The sequence below is a fragment of the Squalius cephalus genome, assembly GCF_949319135.1.
Source record: "Squalius cephalus genome assembly, chromosome: 10".
NCBI classification, from domain to species: domain Eukaryota; kingdom Metazoa; phylum Chordata; class Actinopteri; order Cypriniformes; family Leuciscidae; genus Squalius; species Squalius cephalus.
In genome coordinates this window covers 26858593-26874205 of record NC_137131.1, presented here as the reverse complement: position 1 = coordinate 26874205, position 15613 = coordinate 26858593, and the positions used below count along the sequence as shown (strand labels likewise).

General features: G+C 36.8%; 1 protein-coding gene across 2 annotated transcripts; it reads right to left on the bottom strand.

Annotated features, from left to right (window-relative positions):
* Nucleotides 1–880: 880 nt before the first annotated feature.
* On the bottom strand, nucleotides 881–13870 carry atad5b (ATPase family AAA domain containing 5b). 2 transcript variants are annotated; one of them, XM_079882573.1, is made up of 14 exons: nucleotides 12845–13870; nucleotides 12517–12556; nucleotides 10746–11142; nucleotides 8887–8975; nucleotides 8592–8737; nucleotides 8325–8478; nucleotides 7974–8141; nucleotides 7613–7764; nucleotides 7321–7414; nucleotides 6820–6884; nucleotides 6453–6638; nucleotides 1534–2309; nucleotides 1283–1435; nucleotides 881–1094 (listed from the first exon to the last, which is right to left on the bottom strand). In XM_079882573.1, exons 1-14 carry the CDS (start codon nucleotides 13607–13609, stop codon nucleotides 1022–1024), a joined length of 3258 nt encoding a protein of 1085 aa, XP_079738699.1. In that variant the 5' UTR covers nucleotides 13610–13870; the 3' UTR covers nucleotides 881–1021. The 2 variants fall into 2 exon arrangements, with proteins under 2 accessions (XP_079738699.1, XP_079738698.1); XM_079882572.1 differs by having other exon boundaries at nucleotides 12406–12556; nucleotides 12845–13817.
* Between the last annotated feature and the right edge of the window lie 1743 nt (nucleotides 13871–15613).

The window sequence follows — 15613 nt, the reverse complement described above, 5'->3', positions numbered from 1 at the left end:
TATAGTTTCTTATGCTGCTCACCAATGCTGCATTTATTTGATACAGTAAAAACAGTGAATACTGTGAAACATTACAATTTAAAATATTTGAATATTTAAGATGGCAAGGTAACATTTCTTAATCAAATTAAAAAGGTTATGCTTTTTAATATTTTTTATGGAAACTTTCTTTCAGGATTTTTTGATGAATAGAAAGTTCAAAAGAGCAGTATTCATTTTTTGAAGTAGAATTTTTTTTAACAATGTAAAAGTCTTTACCGTCACTTTAGATTAATTTAATGCTTCCTTGTTGAATAAAAAATGACCACAAACTTTTGAATGGTAGTGTAAACATACATAGTGGCCACAAATAAAAATGGACAAATATATTGTATGTATTAATTTGTTAAATGTAATATAATACAAAATATCAAAACACAATGTTTCAAATATGAAGCAAGATTGTTGGACACATAAAATTTTGTGTAAAATGGTTATAGTTAATTTGATTAACTACAACAGTGGTTATTTTGCTGAAACGCTTGTGTGGATTTAAGGGGAACTGACTATACATTCACAAATAACCTTGAGACCAGTTGGTTAAATATAAAGAAGTTGCCTCAAAACTAGTTATTTCTGAGAAAAGCTCTTTGTTTTGCATTATTTGTTTACATATGGCACTTGGTTTGATGTTTAATGTTTTCAATGAAATTCAGACATTTTTAAATGTGACTTACTAAGTGTCCAAATAATTTACTGTATGTAATATGAATGGTACTGATGTGCATAATGACAGCCATTATGTTCATTTGAGTGAAAATTCCCCACTGCTAATTAGTAAAATACATTTTTTAAAGTTATATATATAATACATATTTTATTTTTATTTTTTTATTTATTTGACAAGAGTAAATTATCTTACATCAGACTTTACATATATATTTCTGTAACCATGTACAAACACAAGTCACATTCCTGTCGCAAAACAGTAAACAGTTTAGAAAGTCATGGAGGTTTTCTAGAGCAGCACATCAATCACACATCAAGGGAAATCCAAGGCCATAAGCTCCAGCATGCTTCTGGGAAGCTGAAGGCTTGAGAGGTAGTGTGAATGTCTGACAGTGAGAGAGAGAGAGAAAAAAAAAAGACCAAATCTTAATCATTAAAAAAAGGATCACATTAAAGAATTGCAGTACATTTTTTTCTTATTATAGAACAGAAATTTACTTTCAAAGTACAACTTTAGAATGGCACATTCATGAATCTTGAGACTCCAAGCTGTACACGGACCAAAATCAAATACCTGAACGAGTGCTGTTTTTTAACTCTCTCTGCTCTACAGATTGAGCGCAGAGTGGGCAGGTATTCCATGGAAAGAGCAGGTTTATTACTGTGACAAAAGATATTTTTGCTGGAGATCAATATGGATACAATTTCCTTGCGCTTCTGGACACCACTGTAAAAGAAGTCAAAATCACATACCACATGATATTAGCACACTGCCACACACGGATGAAGTTAAAGCTTCATGTAAACATTTAATACAACACACACCTAGGTGCACAGAATTTGCAGAGACACAATTTGAGGTTTTTTTTGTCAGATGGCAGAGAAAGGGCACAAATTATTTTTTCCCATCTCTCTGAAGACAACTTCTCCCTCAGCCCCGCAGCTTCCGTCCAGATCCCAGAGAGTTCAGTCCGGCACTGAAGAAAACCCAAACCTTCCACAATGGCCAATATCTCTGAAGAATTCTCAAAACATTGTCCAATCTGCTCCTCTCTTGGTAAGTCCAATAAGCTATCCTTCAGTGTTGCACCCATCCAACCAAGAGGTTCCGGTTTGCTATGTCCAGTTCCACTGAGAGATGGTCTTTGTAAATAAGCATCCAGAAAAGACATGTTGTCAAAAAACTTTGCAATGCACACCAAATGCTGAAAAACCAGCATGAGTGACTTGTCTTGTCCATGGACATCTGTTTCTGAAGACAAATGATTAGTGTGCTTTGAAGGAACTGAGAAAAGTGTATGGTCTGAATGTGGGTAAGAAATATTTTTTGCCTCACAAGATGACAAACGTTTTTTTCCTCTGCATGTAGAGAGACTGTCTGACTTAACCTCTTGTACATTTGCAGAGGTCTGTAACATCAAGCCTTTGACTGGCTTTTCTCCTTTAGTCTTGGGCTTTATTGACTCTTGCTGATGCGAGGATTGAGATGTGAAATGTGGAGAAAATAGTCTTTCGATGTTGGAGTAGAGTAGACCTCCTCCCGTTTTCTCTGCCAGGATCTCCAGACATCTGCTGTTTTCCAGCTCAGTCCATGATCCACACTGTGTAATTTAAGACCGAATACACACATTAGGTCGAATACCATGAGGCCTAAAAGCTCTGAGACTATCAGCATAAAGTGTGGTCCACTTTTATGCTTATTAATGTCAAGAACCAGGGCCAATTCTAGGATTTCAATATTAGGGAGGTTTAGCCCTCAATCAGGTCATGATTTTTTTTTTTTTTAAACATTTAATATATTGTTTGCATACTAGGGTAGGCAGGAACAATACATACAGTAGGTTCTACACTACCCATCAAGTCAACCCCTTGAAAATTGAATTAATTTAAAATAATTTTAACTTACCATATCATATTCATTAATATTCATTTTTAATATAGACAAACCTTATATTACTGTAATTGTCTAGATTAGCAATATGCTTATTAGCTAGATTAGCAATTTGCCCTGTATTAAACCATTTCTTTTTTTGTTTTCCATTTAAAAAAAATAACAGAACATTGATCTATCAATTTGCCTTCTATAATTCAAAGTGACGTGAAAAAACACAAATCCCTTTACTCTATAAGGCTAATAAATGTATGCCACAATCAACTGAAGGGTCATTAACTCCACATGATGTTGTTATGTCGTTCACTCTGATAAGCAGTTTAAATAAATCCAGTGACTGAGTGCTGTCTGTCACTGATTGTGTCTTTAATAATTTCTGTGCATTTCAAATGAAAATAACGTTTTCTAAATGATGTCTTCATAGGTGTGAAGCGCTCTATTTTTGCTGGAGAAAAACATGCTGAATAACATAGACTAAAATATCGGGAGGACTTGAAGCCTGCCATCATTTCCATATAAAAATGTAAATGGGACTGAGGCAATCACAAATTTGTGTACAGATTACAGAGCCAATCACAATTTTTTAGGGGAGCTGGGTAGAAGTCCAACTAAAAATGGCCCAGTGATGCCCGTCAAGAACCACAAAGGAATAGTTCAGCTAAAAATGAAAATTCTCTCATCATTTACTTGCCTTCATACTCAGATATAAGACTTTCTTTCCTCAGATGAACACAAAACATTGATTTGTAGAAAGGGATAAAACTAATATTTTAAACTTTTTTTATGCTTGACAAATGTAAATGTGTTGAGAAGCTCAAAAAAAGATTTGTTTGTGAAAGAAAGTGACACATCTGGGATAGCATGAGGGTGAGTAAATGATATATGATGATATAGATATAATGAGTGAGGTTTACTCACACAGCTCTTACTAGCCTCAGCCCCCTAAACCTTACTCCCATCCAGGTCATGGCAATGTAATCCCTTAGGTCCTACTTACCCTGCTCTGTGCGGGCCTCAATACACACACACACGTCTGGTTCGCTATCTTCGTTGGGGCTCTCCATAGACATAATGGTTTTTATACTGTCCAAACTGTATATTCTGTCCCTTTACACTAACTCTACCCATCACACAAAACTTTCTGCATTTTTACATTTTCAAAAAAACTAATTCTGTATGATTTATAAGCTTGTGTACCCATGGGGACCTCAATGTAGGTCCCCACAGTGACACGAGTCCCCATGCTTCCACTGATCTATATAAATAACTGGATTGCTCATTGCATTCTAAACTGCCAGCAAACAGTGAAGCAACAGGAAGTGTTCAAGTGGCCATATTCGTATTCCCTACCGACAGAGGGCATTCATTGACTTACAGCCCAAACCTAAAATCACCCGATTTGCAGTAGATCAGAGGGACAGGATTTGTTTTTAGGATATGTATATAAATAATTGTTACTTCAGACATTATCTGTAATGTTTATGGACTTTTCGGGCAGGATAAGCGATATATAGAAATCATTAAGATGGGTGTCTACTGCACACTGCTGAAAGGTAACTAAACTAACACAAAATAGATTTCCTAATGAACATAATGTAATGTAGTGAACAGGAGCCCCTTTCATCTGCTGTGATGAAAAGACAAAAGTTTGATAGGACCCTCAACATAGAAATACCACAAACAAATGACCATCTGAGCTAGGATTGCCATCTGTGAAGGGCCAGAATGAGTACACCAGCGTCCCATTGATCACAGACTAATCCCGTCACCAATTGCCCCTTGTTCCAGTCCTTCATCCCTGAGGCAATGTCCATACTAATACTTTTTTGTTTGAAAACGTATAATTTTCTATCTGTTTTGGCCTTCCGTCCACACTGAGACGGCGTTTTTATTAATGAAAACGAAGCTTTTTTGAAAACGCACTCCAAAGTGGATACATTTGAAAACGCCGTTTTCACGTTGTAGTGTGAACTGTGAAACCGGTGGTATTTAAAAACGATGATGTAAATTTAGTCATGTGACGCATATTGTACCAATAGATATTCATGTTTATACCATTATTGTGCCTGTTATGTGCTATTCACTTTCACACTGTTGCTAAAAATGTTCTACATTGCACACTCTTCATATCACAGTCCTGCAAAGATGACAGAATTTACTCACATTTGCTGTCCTGCGGCAATACATGAGAGCAGTTTTAGCGTTTTAGACCAAACGTGACTGCGTGCGACCTGGACCGCATCAGTGAATGGTGAGATATTTTACTAAATAAAATTATTCTGTCAGAAGAAATGCGCGATAACTTCATTATTTATTTTTCCATCATATCAGTGATCTTTTGTGGGCTTTTACGCATGCGCAGTAAGGTGAATTTAGCGTTTTCAGGCGTTTTTCAAATGTTTCTCATCCACACTGAAATGTCCAAAAACGCCTGAAAACACTAGTGTGGACGGAGAACGTTTATAAACGAAAACACCGTTTTCAAATGTATCCGGATTAATGTAGACGTAGCCTGAGACCAAGGTGTGAATGACCATGGATTCTCTCAAGGCCATTAAACTTGTTTTGGCTAGTTGACCTCGTCATGTGGCAGAACAAAGAAAGGTCCCAAAAGAAAGAAAATCTCTACACACATAGGCTTGAAGCCACAAAAATGGTCAGAAAACTGAAAGGAACATGTCCTATACACCCCCTTTTTCATCCAGGGAACTGTGCCTCTTTACCTCTTTCCAAAGGCCTTGGCATTAGGTTGTTGTTTATAGATGAGATTGCTGTTTGTGTAAAGACTGCTTATCTAGGGCCAGCTTATAACAGATAGACACGTTAGAAATGTTACCTGTATTCATAGTAAATGCCTATTTACTATTCATACGATTTTCTAAAGTAACCACAATAGACTTCCCCATAACACTGCTTATTACCCCTTCATTGCTTTGTCCAATCTGTTATTCGTCTGCTTGGCATTCATGCCATTCATGTTTGTTTATGTAATTGTTCGTATTTTCTGTTTTGATTGATTCTTTAATATCTTAGAAGTTTAGTCATTCTTTTTAGTAGTATCTAGTAAGTGTGGTAATTTACTCTTGTGTATCTTTTTGTTTCATAAATTCATCATATTGCAACGGTGTTATTCTTGTGTTGATAACCAAAGGCTCTACAAGTTCACAGTAATATCCCTAAAATCCTTCAGAATTAGAACATTATACAAAAAAAATAAATAAATAAAATAATCCATGACCCCTTTAAAACATGGAAGGATAGTGGTGAACCATCATCTTCAAGGAAGAAATGTGGTTGAGCGCTACGCGGATACTGAATTTATTTATTTATTTATTTTTTTTCATTTTTCATCTGATAAATATGACAATAACTACTTCAAGGCTGTTCCAGAGATACCAACACACTGTCTGAGCCTAAAAAACAGTTTCAGTATAATGAGCAGTTTCAGTATAATGCAGATGGCAGGTAATTTAGAAATAGGACTATAATTTTGGGGCAGGGATGGAATTTGAAATTACATTTTTAAATAAAGCAGTGGGTACCACATCCAGAGGACTAGAGGCTGTTTAATGAGATCTAGTTTAGTTTAGTGAGATTTTCTAATGTTATCAGAGAAAAATTCTCCAGGGTTATTGGCCTAAAGATACAAGGTATTTGAGAGGAAGGAGGAGGATTGAGGAATAATGCTCTCAAATATTATTTATCTTACCCCCAAAAAAAGGGAGTAAACTGTTGCACTCATCAACTGAAAAAATTTAGACAGTAGGTGATGGTGGAGAGACAATGTTATTTATGAGAAAAATAAGTAGAAAAGTAGTAAAGGTTTTGATTAATAAATGTCAATCTGGCTTACTTTGAGTGTATTCTTGAGAGTTTGTAATTCTGTTCTCCCTCCACCACTACAGACCCAGAGCTGAAGCTGGAGAATACTCCGTCTGATATCCCCCTTATTCTGACACAACAGAAAAGCCAAGTCTTCTGGATCAGTCCTCGTGTTCTCCACCACACACAGGCACTGCAGATAGCTCCTGATGTTTTGCTGAGTTCAAAATTATACATATCATTATTACTTCAAATAATTATGCAATTAATCGAAAGTAATAATAATGCCATATATGAGATAATTGAAACAATTGCATCAAAATTTGCTACTGTGACATTAAAAAAGGTGAAGAGTAATTTACAATATCTGTGATTTTAAATATGTTGGTTTTTCTCACCAATGAAGGAGTTTGGAAATGGATTTCATCAAAATGCCCCTTAAGTCTTCTACCAAAAAATGGGTCTGTAAGGAAGCAACATTTTAAAAAACAAATATGCTTAAAGTCCCCATGAAATCAAAATTGACCCTATTTACTTTGTTAGCGCATATTACTAATCTTGTGGTGAACAATTAATCCGTGCAAGTAAATATATATAAAAAATTTTTTTTAACATGGTAATCTTTAATCAAAATCTGAAAAGTTACTTCTGGTCTGGAATGGCATCTTTTTCTGATGATGTAGGTTTGACGGCTTGGTTTGAAAACGCTTAACCACTCCCCTCAAACCGTTAGTCTGCTATGAGCGAGAGATTGAGAGGAGGAGCGCTAAGTAAAACCCTGCCCTCTGTTCAATATTCCGTTTCACTTGGAAATACGTCATAACACTGGAGAAAAGTCGTTTGCAACTTCCGGTTCACAGGGACTTTAACTGCATCTTATGCCTTAAACTGTTGCTCACCATTGGTTGTCAGAATTATGGGTCTTTTGGTTTTTCTCATGAAAGTCCTAATAGCTGCAAGAAATCCAACATCTTCAGGAAAAATGACATCAACCTGGGTGGACATATTTAACATTGGAAGCACACTTAAAAAAAAGTGTGAACAAATAGAAAGGAGTTATATTCCTATTCTAATCAGCAAATTTAGTTAGTTATTAATCAAATAAATTATTTGTTAATAAACAATTAATAAAAAAACATTGATGATGCTTTCATACTCAGTCTGCAAAGCAAAGATACAATTTCACTCTACCTCCTCAAATAGAATGAGTGACATGGGGATTGATTGGCTCTGCCCAACTGATGTAGAATCTTTAGAAGAACATGTCAACTCCTTATCTCCTTGTCTTTTGTCCTTAAAGCCAGACCTTGTACTTTGAAGTCTACCCTGTTTCAGTTCGACAGCTGTTGTAATCAGATTTGTAATGAATAATCAAAATAATAATGACAATTGTTTATCTATGCTTATTATTCTTCAGACATTATACAATGTCTTATACAATGCTTACTTATTTTACTCAGACAAAGCATATACATCTATTAAATAATTTAGTGAAACAGGCCTATTTTTCAAGTGCTTATAAAACATGGTTAAATTAGTCCAGTACACTTACCATGAATACAGCTTTCAGGTCCATCAGATGTTTTACCTACAGATTGTTTGCTACTCAACTTGAAGAAGTGAGTGAGTTTTACTGGTTGTGGTTTACCGCTTAGACAGGAAACACTAGGAGAACTTGAAGTCTCCTTAGATGAAGTAACCTTTCGATTGGCTTCATCGCCTGTGGAAAAAGGGGAGATGTAGTCAATGTTAACAAAATATTCGGATTGAACAGACAGAATTATAATTATCCCCTTTCACTCATATAGGTCGGGCATGTGAGAGTCCATGAGACACTTTGTGCAAGACAATATTAACTGATGAACCAAGAATTCATACTGTATGAACTAAAACGTTCACTCACAAGGTGGAGCAGGATTTATTTTGCTTTGGTTAATGATTTCAGGTTTGAGGGTTTTAATTCTCTGTATGTCCACCTGATGAGACTGAGTCGCTTCTGTCAGCTGTGATAGAATGAGACGACCACAGCGCAGAACTGAGCTATTCACCTCAAACACCTGTGTGACCATGGAACAGAGGAAGACGTTATTATGGCTGGTTTAACAGACATTCAGGATTATGTTTATTGTGATAAATGCACTGATAAAATGAAAACATATTGCACCGAGACCTTGAATCCCAGCTCCTGTGCACAGGCATAAACAGCAGCCGTTTTGCCCACTCCTGATGGACCGATCATGAGCACTGTGTTACACAGCTCTTTCTCATGGTCCATGGATACAGTATCACCCTCAAAATCACCACAGTCCCACGACTCTATTGGAATAGAAGTTTTTACACATCTCTGTTACAGAAAAATACAGGCTTCACAAATTTAATATATTATATATATATATATATATATATATATATATATATATATATATATAGTTGCAATAACTGCAAGTTCTCTGGCAGTTACATACCATTACTGTTTTCTTTTTTCATCCTCCTTGCTTCTTGTCGTCTTCTCCTCTCCTCAATGTCTGCTCTTATTTTCCATTCTTTTAACCAGCTGTCATTAGAAGAATGAACAAAAGTATGTATAAAAGTATTCTTGTATATTAATCATTTAAACCATTATTATTGTGAGTAGTAAAATACTTACGTTAGGTAATAATTTAAGGCTAAAGGAGTTTTCAGAGAATAAAATAAGTAACTATTTTAGTTAAATAAAATTTAAATAACATTTCTAAATTCCAAAAGTTTTAAAAAGCAGAATGTTCTTCAGGGTTCCCACTATTTTTAACCAATGAATTTACATGATTATTCCAGTTATCTGCAATTTACTTGATGATAAAAAATTTTTTAGGAACAATTTCTAAAAAATTTTTTATAATTTGCTGAGGCCCTCTGATTCAGGTCATCCCTTTATAAATGTGCCTTTTGGGTAATAAACCCTAATTGTGAAAGGAATAATTCACCCAAAAAAAAAAAAAAAATCTGTCATACGCAACTTTTTTCTTCTTCTTCATTAAAAAGTATTTTTTCACCCTAGCTCACAAATCTCATTCATACTTCCTCACATTCAAACCTGCCGCAAGAGAACAAGACACAAGAAAACCAGTTAAGTTTCAGTGCAATTTCTTCTACTCCTCGACCTTCTTCTGTAGCATTGTGTGCTATGCTTCAGCAATATGCAAACTATATGAAACTACATGCATATGTTCTGTAACACTTTACAATAAGGTTTCATTTGTTAAAATTAGTTAACAACTACATTAGTTATCATGAACTAACAAATGTAAAATACTGCTATCATTTATCATAATGATGATTTCATCATTTACTAATACAATTTTAAGATCAAAAGTTGTATCTTTTAATATTAATTAATGCACTGTAAACTAAAATGAACGTGCAGATATTTTTTCAATTAATAAAGGGTAATACATTATATAAGAATATATTTTTCATTGTTTGTTCATGTTAGTTCATGAATGAGCTAATTTTAATAAATAAGATCTTATTGTAAAGCGTTACCAAATGCATCATCAGCGCAAAAGGTTTTAACAGGACAATTTCAATGAATTACAAAAATTTAGATTTTCTACATACAAAACAATCAGACTTAGCAGACTTACCTGTGACATAGCACACAAGTTGTATGGACTAATTTAAGTGACTTGGTGAGGTCAATTTGTAAAGAAGGACTACGCGCCTGCGCACATATATATTAAAACGCGCATACCTATGGACTAAACACGTGATAGGCATGTGCACACCGTCACCGTTTTCACAGATTCATGTTTTTGAAGTTTACATGGAGATGATCACAACTTGCACCTTGGAACCCATTTCAAAGTTTGCGTTCTCGAGCAAAGTTGTCGTGCAAATGAACGGCCAGAACACATTTAAAGTTTTCTGTTTTCAGTTAAAACAGCGGCCCCTAAGTTAATAACTAACGATCTTTGCAGCGGAAGTGAATCGATCTAAACTAACTTTAGCTGGACAATAACTTTATTCTAGAGCTGCTGTAAAGCCAAAACAATCTCTGTTACTTGAATTTCCTATTATCACTGTAAAGCTGCTTTGAAAAAATCTATATTGTTAAAAGCGCTATATAAATGAAGGTGACTTGACTTGACTAATTTAACAGTACTTTTAGTTTTGTTGAACTTGACACTTTGGAGTGTAATTTTTTATAGAAAAAAAAAAGGTAGCTTGGACATTCTGCTCCTTTTGTGGTCCATGAAAAAAAGCTTGAGACATGGTAATTAAATGACAACATATTTTTGGGTTAACAACTAGGCTACCGTCTAAAATTAATGCAGTGACATTTCACCTGTGTAGTTGCCGTACTGATGCAGAGTTGCCAATGACTTCACAAGACTGTTGAGGGTTATATTTATCTGTCCAGAGGACATCCTCCTGTCGTAGACAACTGGGCCACAGGTCCTGATGAACAGACTTATTCTGCATTGGTTCAGTGACAACAGCACAGAATGCAGTTTGTTGCTGTCTGCGTTTTGTTCGGCTCAGTCGGTTTCTGCATTTTGTGTGAGAGTTCGTCAAACTATCTGAAAATTGCTCACAATCCAACTTAGAAGCAGAAATACTGCCTTTGTTTGTCCTGTGACTTTTGTATGTCCTGTCACACGTCTGTTCTTGAACCTCTCGTTTTCTCTTTCTCTGGACAGAGGAAGCTGAAGGATGCTTGGAATTCTCAGTTTTTTCTGCGTCTGAAAATGTGTGGCAATACAAAGAAAAACTTGGATCAATAAAAGTACAAAAACAAAAACCTGTCACAAAACACTTTGCAAAAAGGCACATCCCACATCCAAACAGATTAACAGTAAATCAGAAATTTGTCCTGATGATTAGTCTTGATTACAATAGTAGTAGTAGAAATTTTTATTTAATTTAATCTTCTTGGTCGCATATTATTGGTGAAGCCATGGCCTGCACAGAGCTTACAAAAGATGTGCTGGATCTCATTGTGAAGAGGCACCAATAAGGAGAAGGGTACAAAAGTATTTATTTTTCTATAAAACATTAGATGTGCCATGGAATAACGTGAAGGCCATCATTAACAAGCAGAGACAATGGGCACCACAAAGAAATTCCAAAGAACAGTTCACCTGTCAAAAATTGATGTAAAACAATAATGAAATCTTATCAATGAGGCTGCCAAGAGACTTACAGTAACATTAAAGGAGCTGCAAGAATATCTGGCAAGTATTGATCACTCGCTGCATGACAACAATGTCCTGTTTTCTTCATATGGACATGGGGTAGGGTGGCCAGACAAAAACACACACACACACACACACAAATAAGCCTACTTTTTGCCAAAACCATATGGCAAAATGTTTTATGGTCTGATGAAACCTAACTGAACTTTTGCACCCTAATTTTAAAGGTACATTTGGCACAAAAACAAGACTGCTCATCACCCAAACAACACTATACCCACGATGAAGCATGCTGATGCATCATCAAGCATCATGCTGTAGGGCTGCTTCACTTCAGCTGAGACTAGGGCAGTAGTCAAGATATAAGGAATCATCAAATACCAGACCATTTTTTGGCAAGAAACTCACAGGCCTCCATTAAAAATCTGAAGATGAAAAGGAATTTAATCTTTCAGCACGATAATAATTTCAAACACAATTCTAAGTCAAAGGAATGGATTCAGAAGAAGCAAAAGAACATTTTCAAATGGCCCAGTCTTAAATCTAATGGAGAAAAAAAAAAAAAGTCATTATGAAATGACTTAAACAGGGATGTAGACAGTAGACCCCCCTGCAACATGATCAAATATGAGGCTCTTTTGCAAGGAAGAGTGGGACAAATTGAGTTGATATACTCTTATGGCAGCTGTATTAAAAGCAAAAGGTGTTTCAACCAAGTATTAGTTGACATGTGTGCACAATTGTGCAACCAGGATATTGTTATATTGATATGGATATTGATATTGTTGGTAAAAACATCTATTTTCCAACCCAAAGCAGAACTCTCCAACTCAGGTGCAGTTCTCTTCCTCAGGAGAAGAGTGAGAAACCTGTGGATCGGAAACTCCAAATTGAGTATCTGAATCTCTTCCAGAAACTCACTGCTGATTTCATTAGGAAATTCATTTCTCCAGCCAGACACCTGAGAACAAAAATAAACACAAAGACTGAGTAAATTATTCTACTACTCTAAATAATCAACATCAATAATCAGATATTATCATACATAAATATTTGTTGTTTTGCGAATACGGTTTAATTGTGCTGATAAATGTCAATGTGGTCAAACCTTTTAGAAGACCCCGTTTTCCAACACGATATTCAAACTCATATAACTCATACTCAGTGATAAATGCAATAGAGAGAGGGAGATAGCCTACTCTTATGTCAGTGAAACAGCTTTAAGCAGACCATGAAGTAGCAGACCCACCATTTCACTGAGGATTTTAACATTTGTTGGTTCTCTACAGATGTGCTGAGTCCGAGGCGTGATGGGAGTCAGGGTTTGGCCACTTTCATGATGTTTTGTGGTCTCTGGGATTTGTCCAATGTTAACTTCTGGCTGATCCATCAAACGGTCCCCCTCACTGGTGTTTATTCGTAAACAGCTGGACAACACCTCTTTATCAGCTGCAAAATGGTCAATGGTAAATGACTTTAAGCTCCTGTCATTTGAACCAGCAGGAATGGAGACAAACCGCACACCCATGTTGCTGCTCATCCTCTTTAATGTCAGTTTATTGCGTTTTAGAGCTCCCTTTGTAGATACCTCGTTTTGCATTTGAGAAAATTTTTGCACTGTTTGAGAATGGTGTCCTTCTTTTCTTATGCTTTCTGTGAGAAGATCTGGTGATATAGGAAGATAAACTGAATGGTCTTTACCGTCAGTAACGTCAGTTATAGCAGCATCTGCAAGTAGTTTTTCTTTACAGTTAATGAGAATAACGTCACAAGATGCATTGGACTCCGAGGTCTCAGTCATGAGAGTGCGACTGTTTCCGCAGTCAGTAAAATGTTCCAATCCTTTGTGTGTTTTTGTTCGTTTCAGCCTGTTTTGATTTGTTTGAGGTACACCTGGGTTTTGCCTTTGCTGTCCGTCTCCAGGTTCTCCGCACTGAAAAGTCCTTCTGTCGGAGACACTTCTGGAAGAGTTCTTGATTCGAGTAGGCTGAGGTAGAAAGAACGGTGTTTCCATGTTGCCACAGATACACTTTTAACTGCAACAAGCAGCAGTCCACCGTTGTATCTTCATATCATAGTTAGGCTAACAGTTCCCATTTCTTGCTTTGGATAAAAAGTCATAGCTCTACATTAATGAAGATTCCAGTGCGCATTTTGTGCCTAAAATCACGGAATTCTTATAGATTTCTCGTATGGACCAAGATCCCGGTCTAATAATAGATCTCGCGCCCAGCAAAAATGGGCTGGGCTGCGTCATCGACGCCTTCTCACGTATGACGTTCACTCCGCCGAGTCCGCCCATTGGATACATTGGATCTTTTTTTACAATCTATGATTGGATACGATTGACACGGAGGCGTGGATTTACGGGTGCAAAAACTATTTCCAGTTCAACGTATAAAGATAAGAAAAATAAAAACGAGTATTTACTTGTAAATTAATTGTTGCTCTAATATTGTAAATAATGTTTTCGCGTGAACTCATTGTGTATAGAATGACAATAACTTCCAAAATAGGTGGTCCCATTGAATTTTTGAATTGAACACATCTAGTTAAAATACATATAAATACAATAAAACCCCTTGCTCGGCAGGGATCACTGGTGATCCCGGATTATTGTTGTTCAAAATGCATTACTCTTTAAAACATCATACTCTTACTTGATATGGACAAAATCAGCATCACAAAGCTTTAAGACTCCAGCTTCGATATTTGACCACTGTTTATGATTAAACTGGTTGCAGTGACATTAATTTCTTAATTTATGCCAGGAGTGCAAAATTATGAATCTGTAACGTTCGTTATTTTGAATAGAAATTATCACTCACACAACATTCATTCTCGTCTTCTCCGGTTTATTTGTGCTCAAATCATAGACTGTACAAAAATAGGCTCAAATACATATAATACACAGAATCCGCCAGGGCAATTATTACAATGGTGCGCATATTTAGAGAAATAATGATTACTTATCACATGCTAGTAAAATATTTAGTAATACAGAATAAAATTTCTATTAATTTTCCACTGAATTATGCGATCTGATACCCTTTTCCACCAACAAGAACCGGGTGCTGGTTCAGAGCCAGAGCCAAAGCTGGTTCAGAGTTGGTTCGACTGACGAGCTTACTAAGAACCGGTTTGCCTTTCCACCGGCTAGAGAGCCACAACAGAGCCAGATCTTACGTCACTGTATACGTCTCATGTTGCCCAGCAACCGCTAGTGTGGTAGCGCCAAACACAAACACGCCAGGCTTTGAGATGCATCGGCTTCTCGCAGATCGATCGCCGCATGACATCAAAGCACTGCGATAGCGATCTAAACGCACAAGGAGTCGTATGCTCTCCAAACACTCCCGCAGCTCCGATCGGTCCTCGCCGCTCCGATGCATCTAGAACAAGCCATCAACAATAACGGACGTTGCAATACTATGGATGCTCATGGGTTTGCAAAAATACATCGGAATCCAACGCGTTCGTGCAGCTCGCCGTAACTTACATAGACGGATATTATAATCCAGCTGCTATTAGCTCGACTAGCTGCTATTTAAAAATGGCGGTCACAAGTTTCTATTCATCTTGTTGGTCACGGTAACCCCGCGCCCCCAGCCCCTGACGCAAGCGGTTCTTTCTTGGCTCCGTTCTAGACCCTGCAATGATTTGGTGCTACTTAAGAACCAGTTTTACTGGTTCGGAGCTGGTGCTTTGGCGGTGGAAAAACAAAGAACCGATTTGAAACTAGGCTCTGGCTCCGAACCAGCACCAGCTCTGCCTTGGTGGAAAAGGGGTATACAGCGAACATAAAGTGCTCAAACAGCGAACGGAGCTAGACCATAGACAGTAAAAGAGCTGTGCTGCGTTCCAGTCCAAAATTGTCATGCCCTTCACTCGCAAACTTCCCTCCTTCTCGTTCACTCGGATGTACGTCATTGCGAGTGCCCACTACTGGCGGAAACTGCAATGGTCTGATGGAACGCCCTAAGCCCTTGATCACTTGGAATCAGTTGTGGAGTTGATT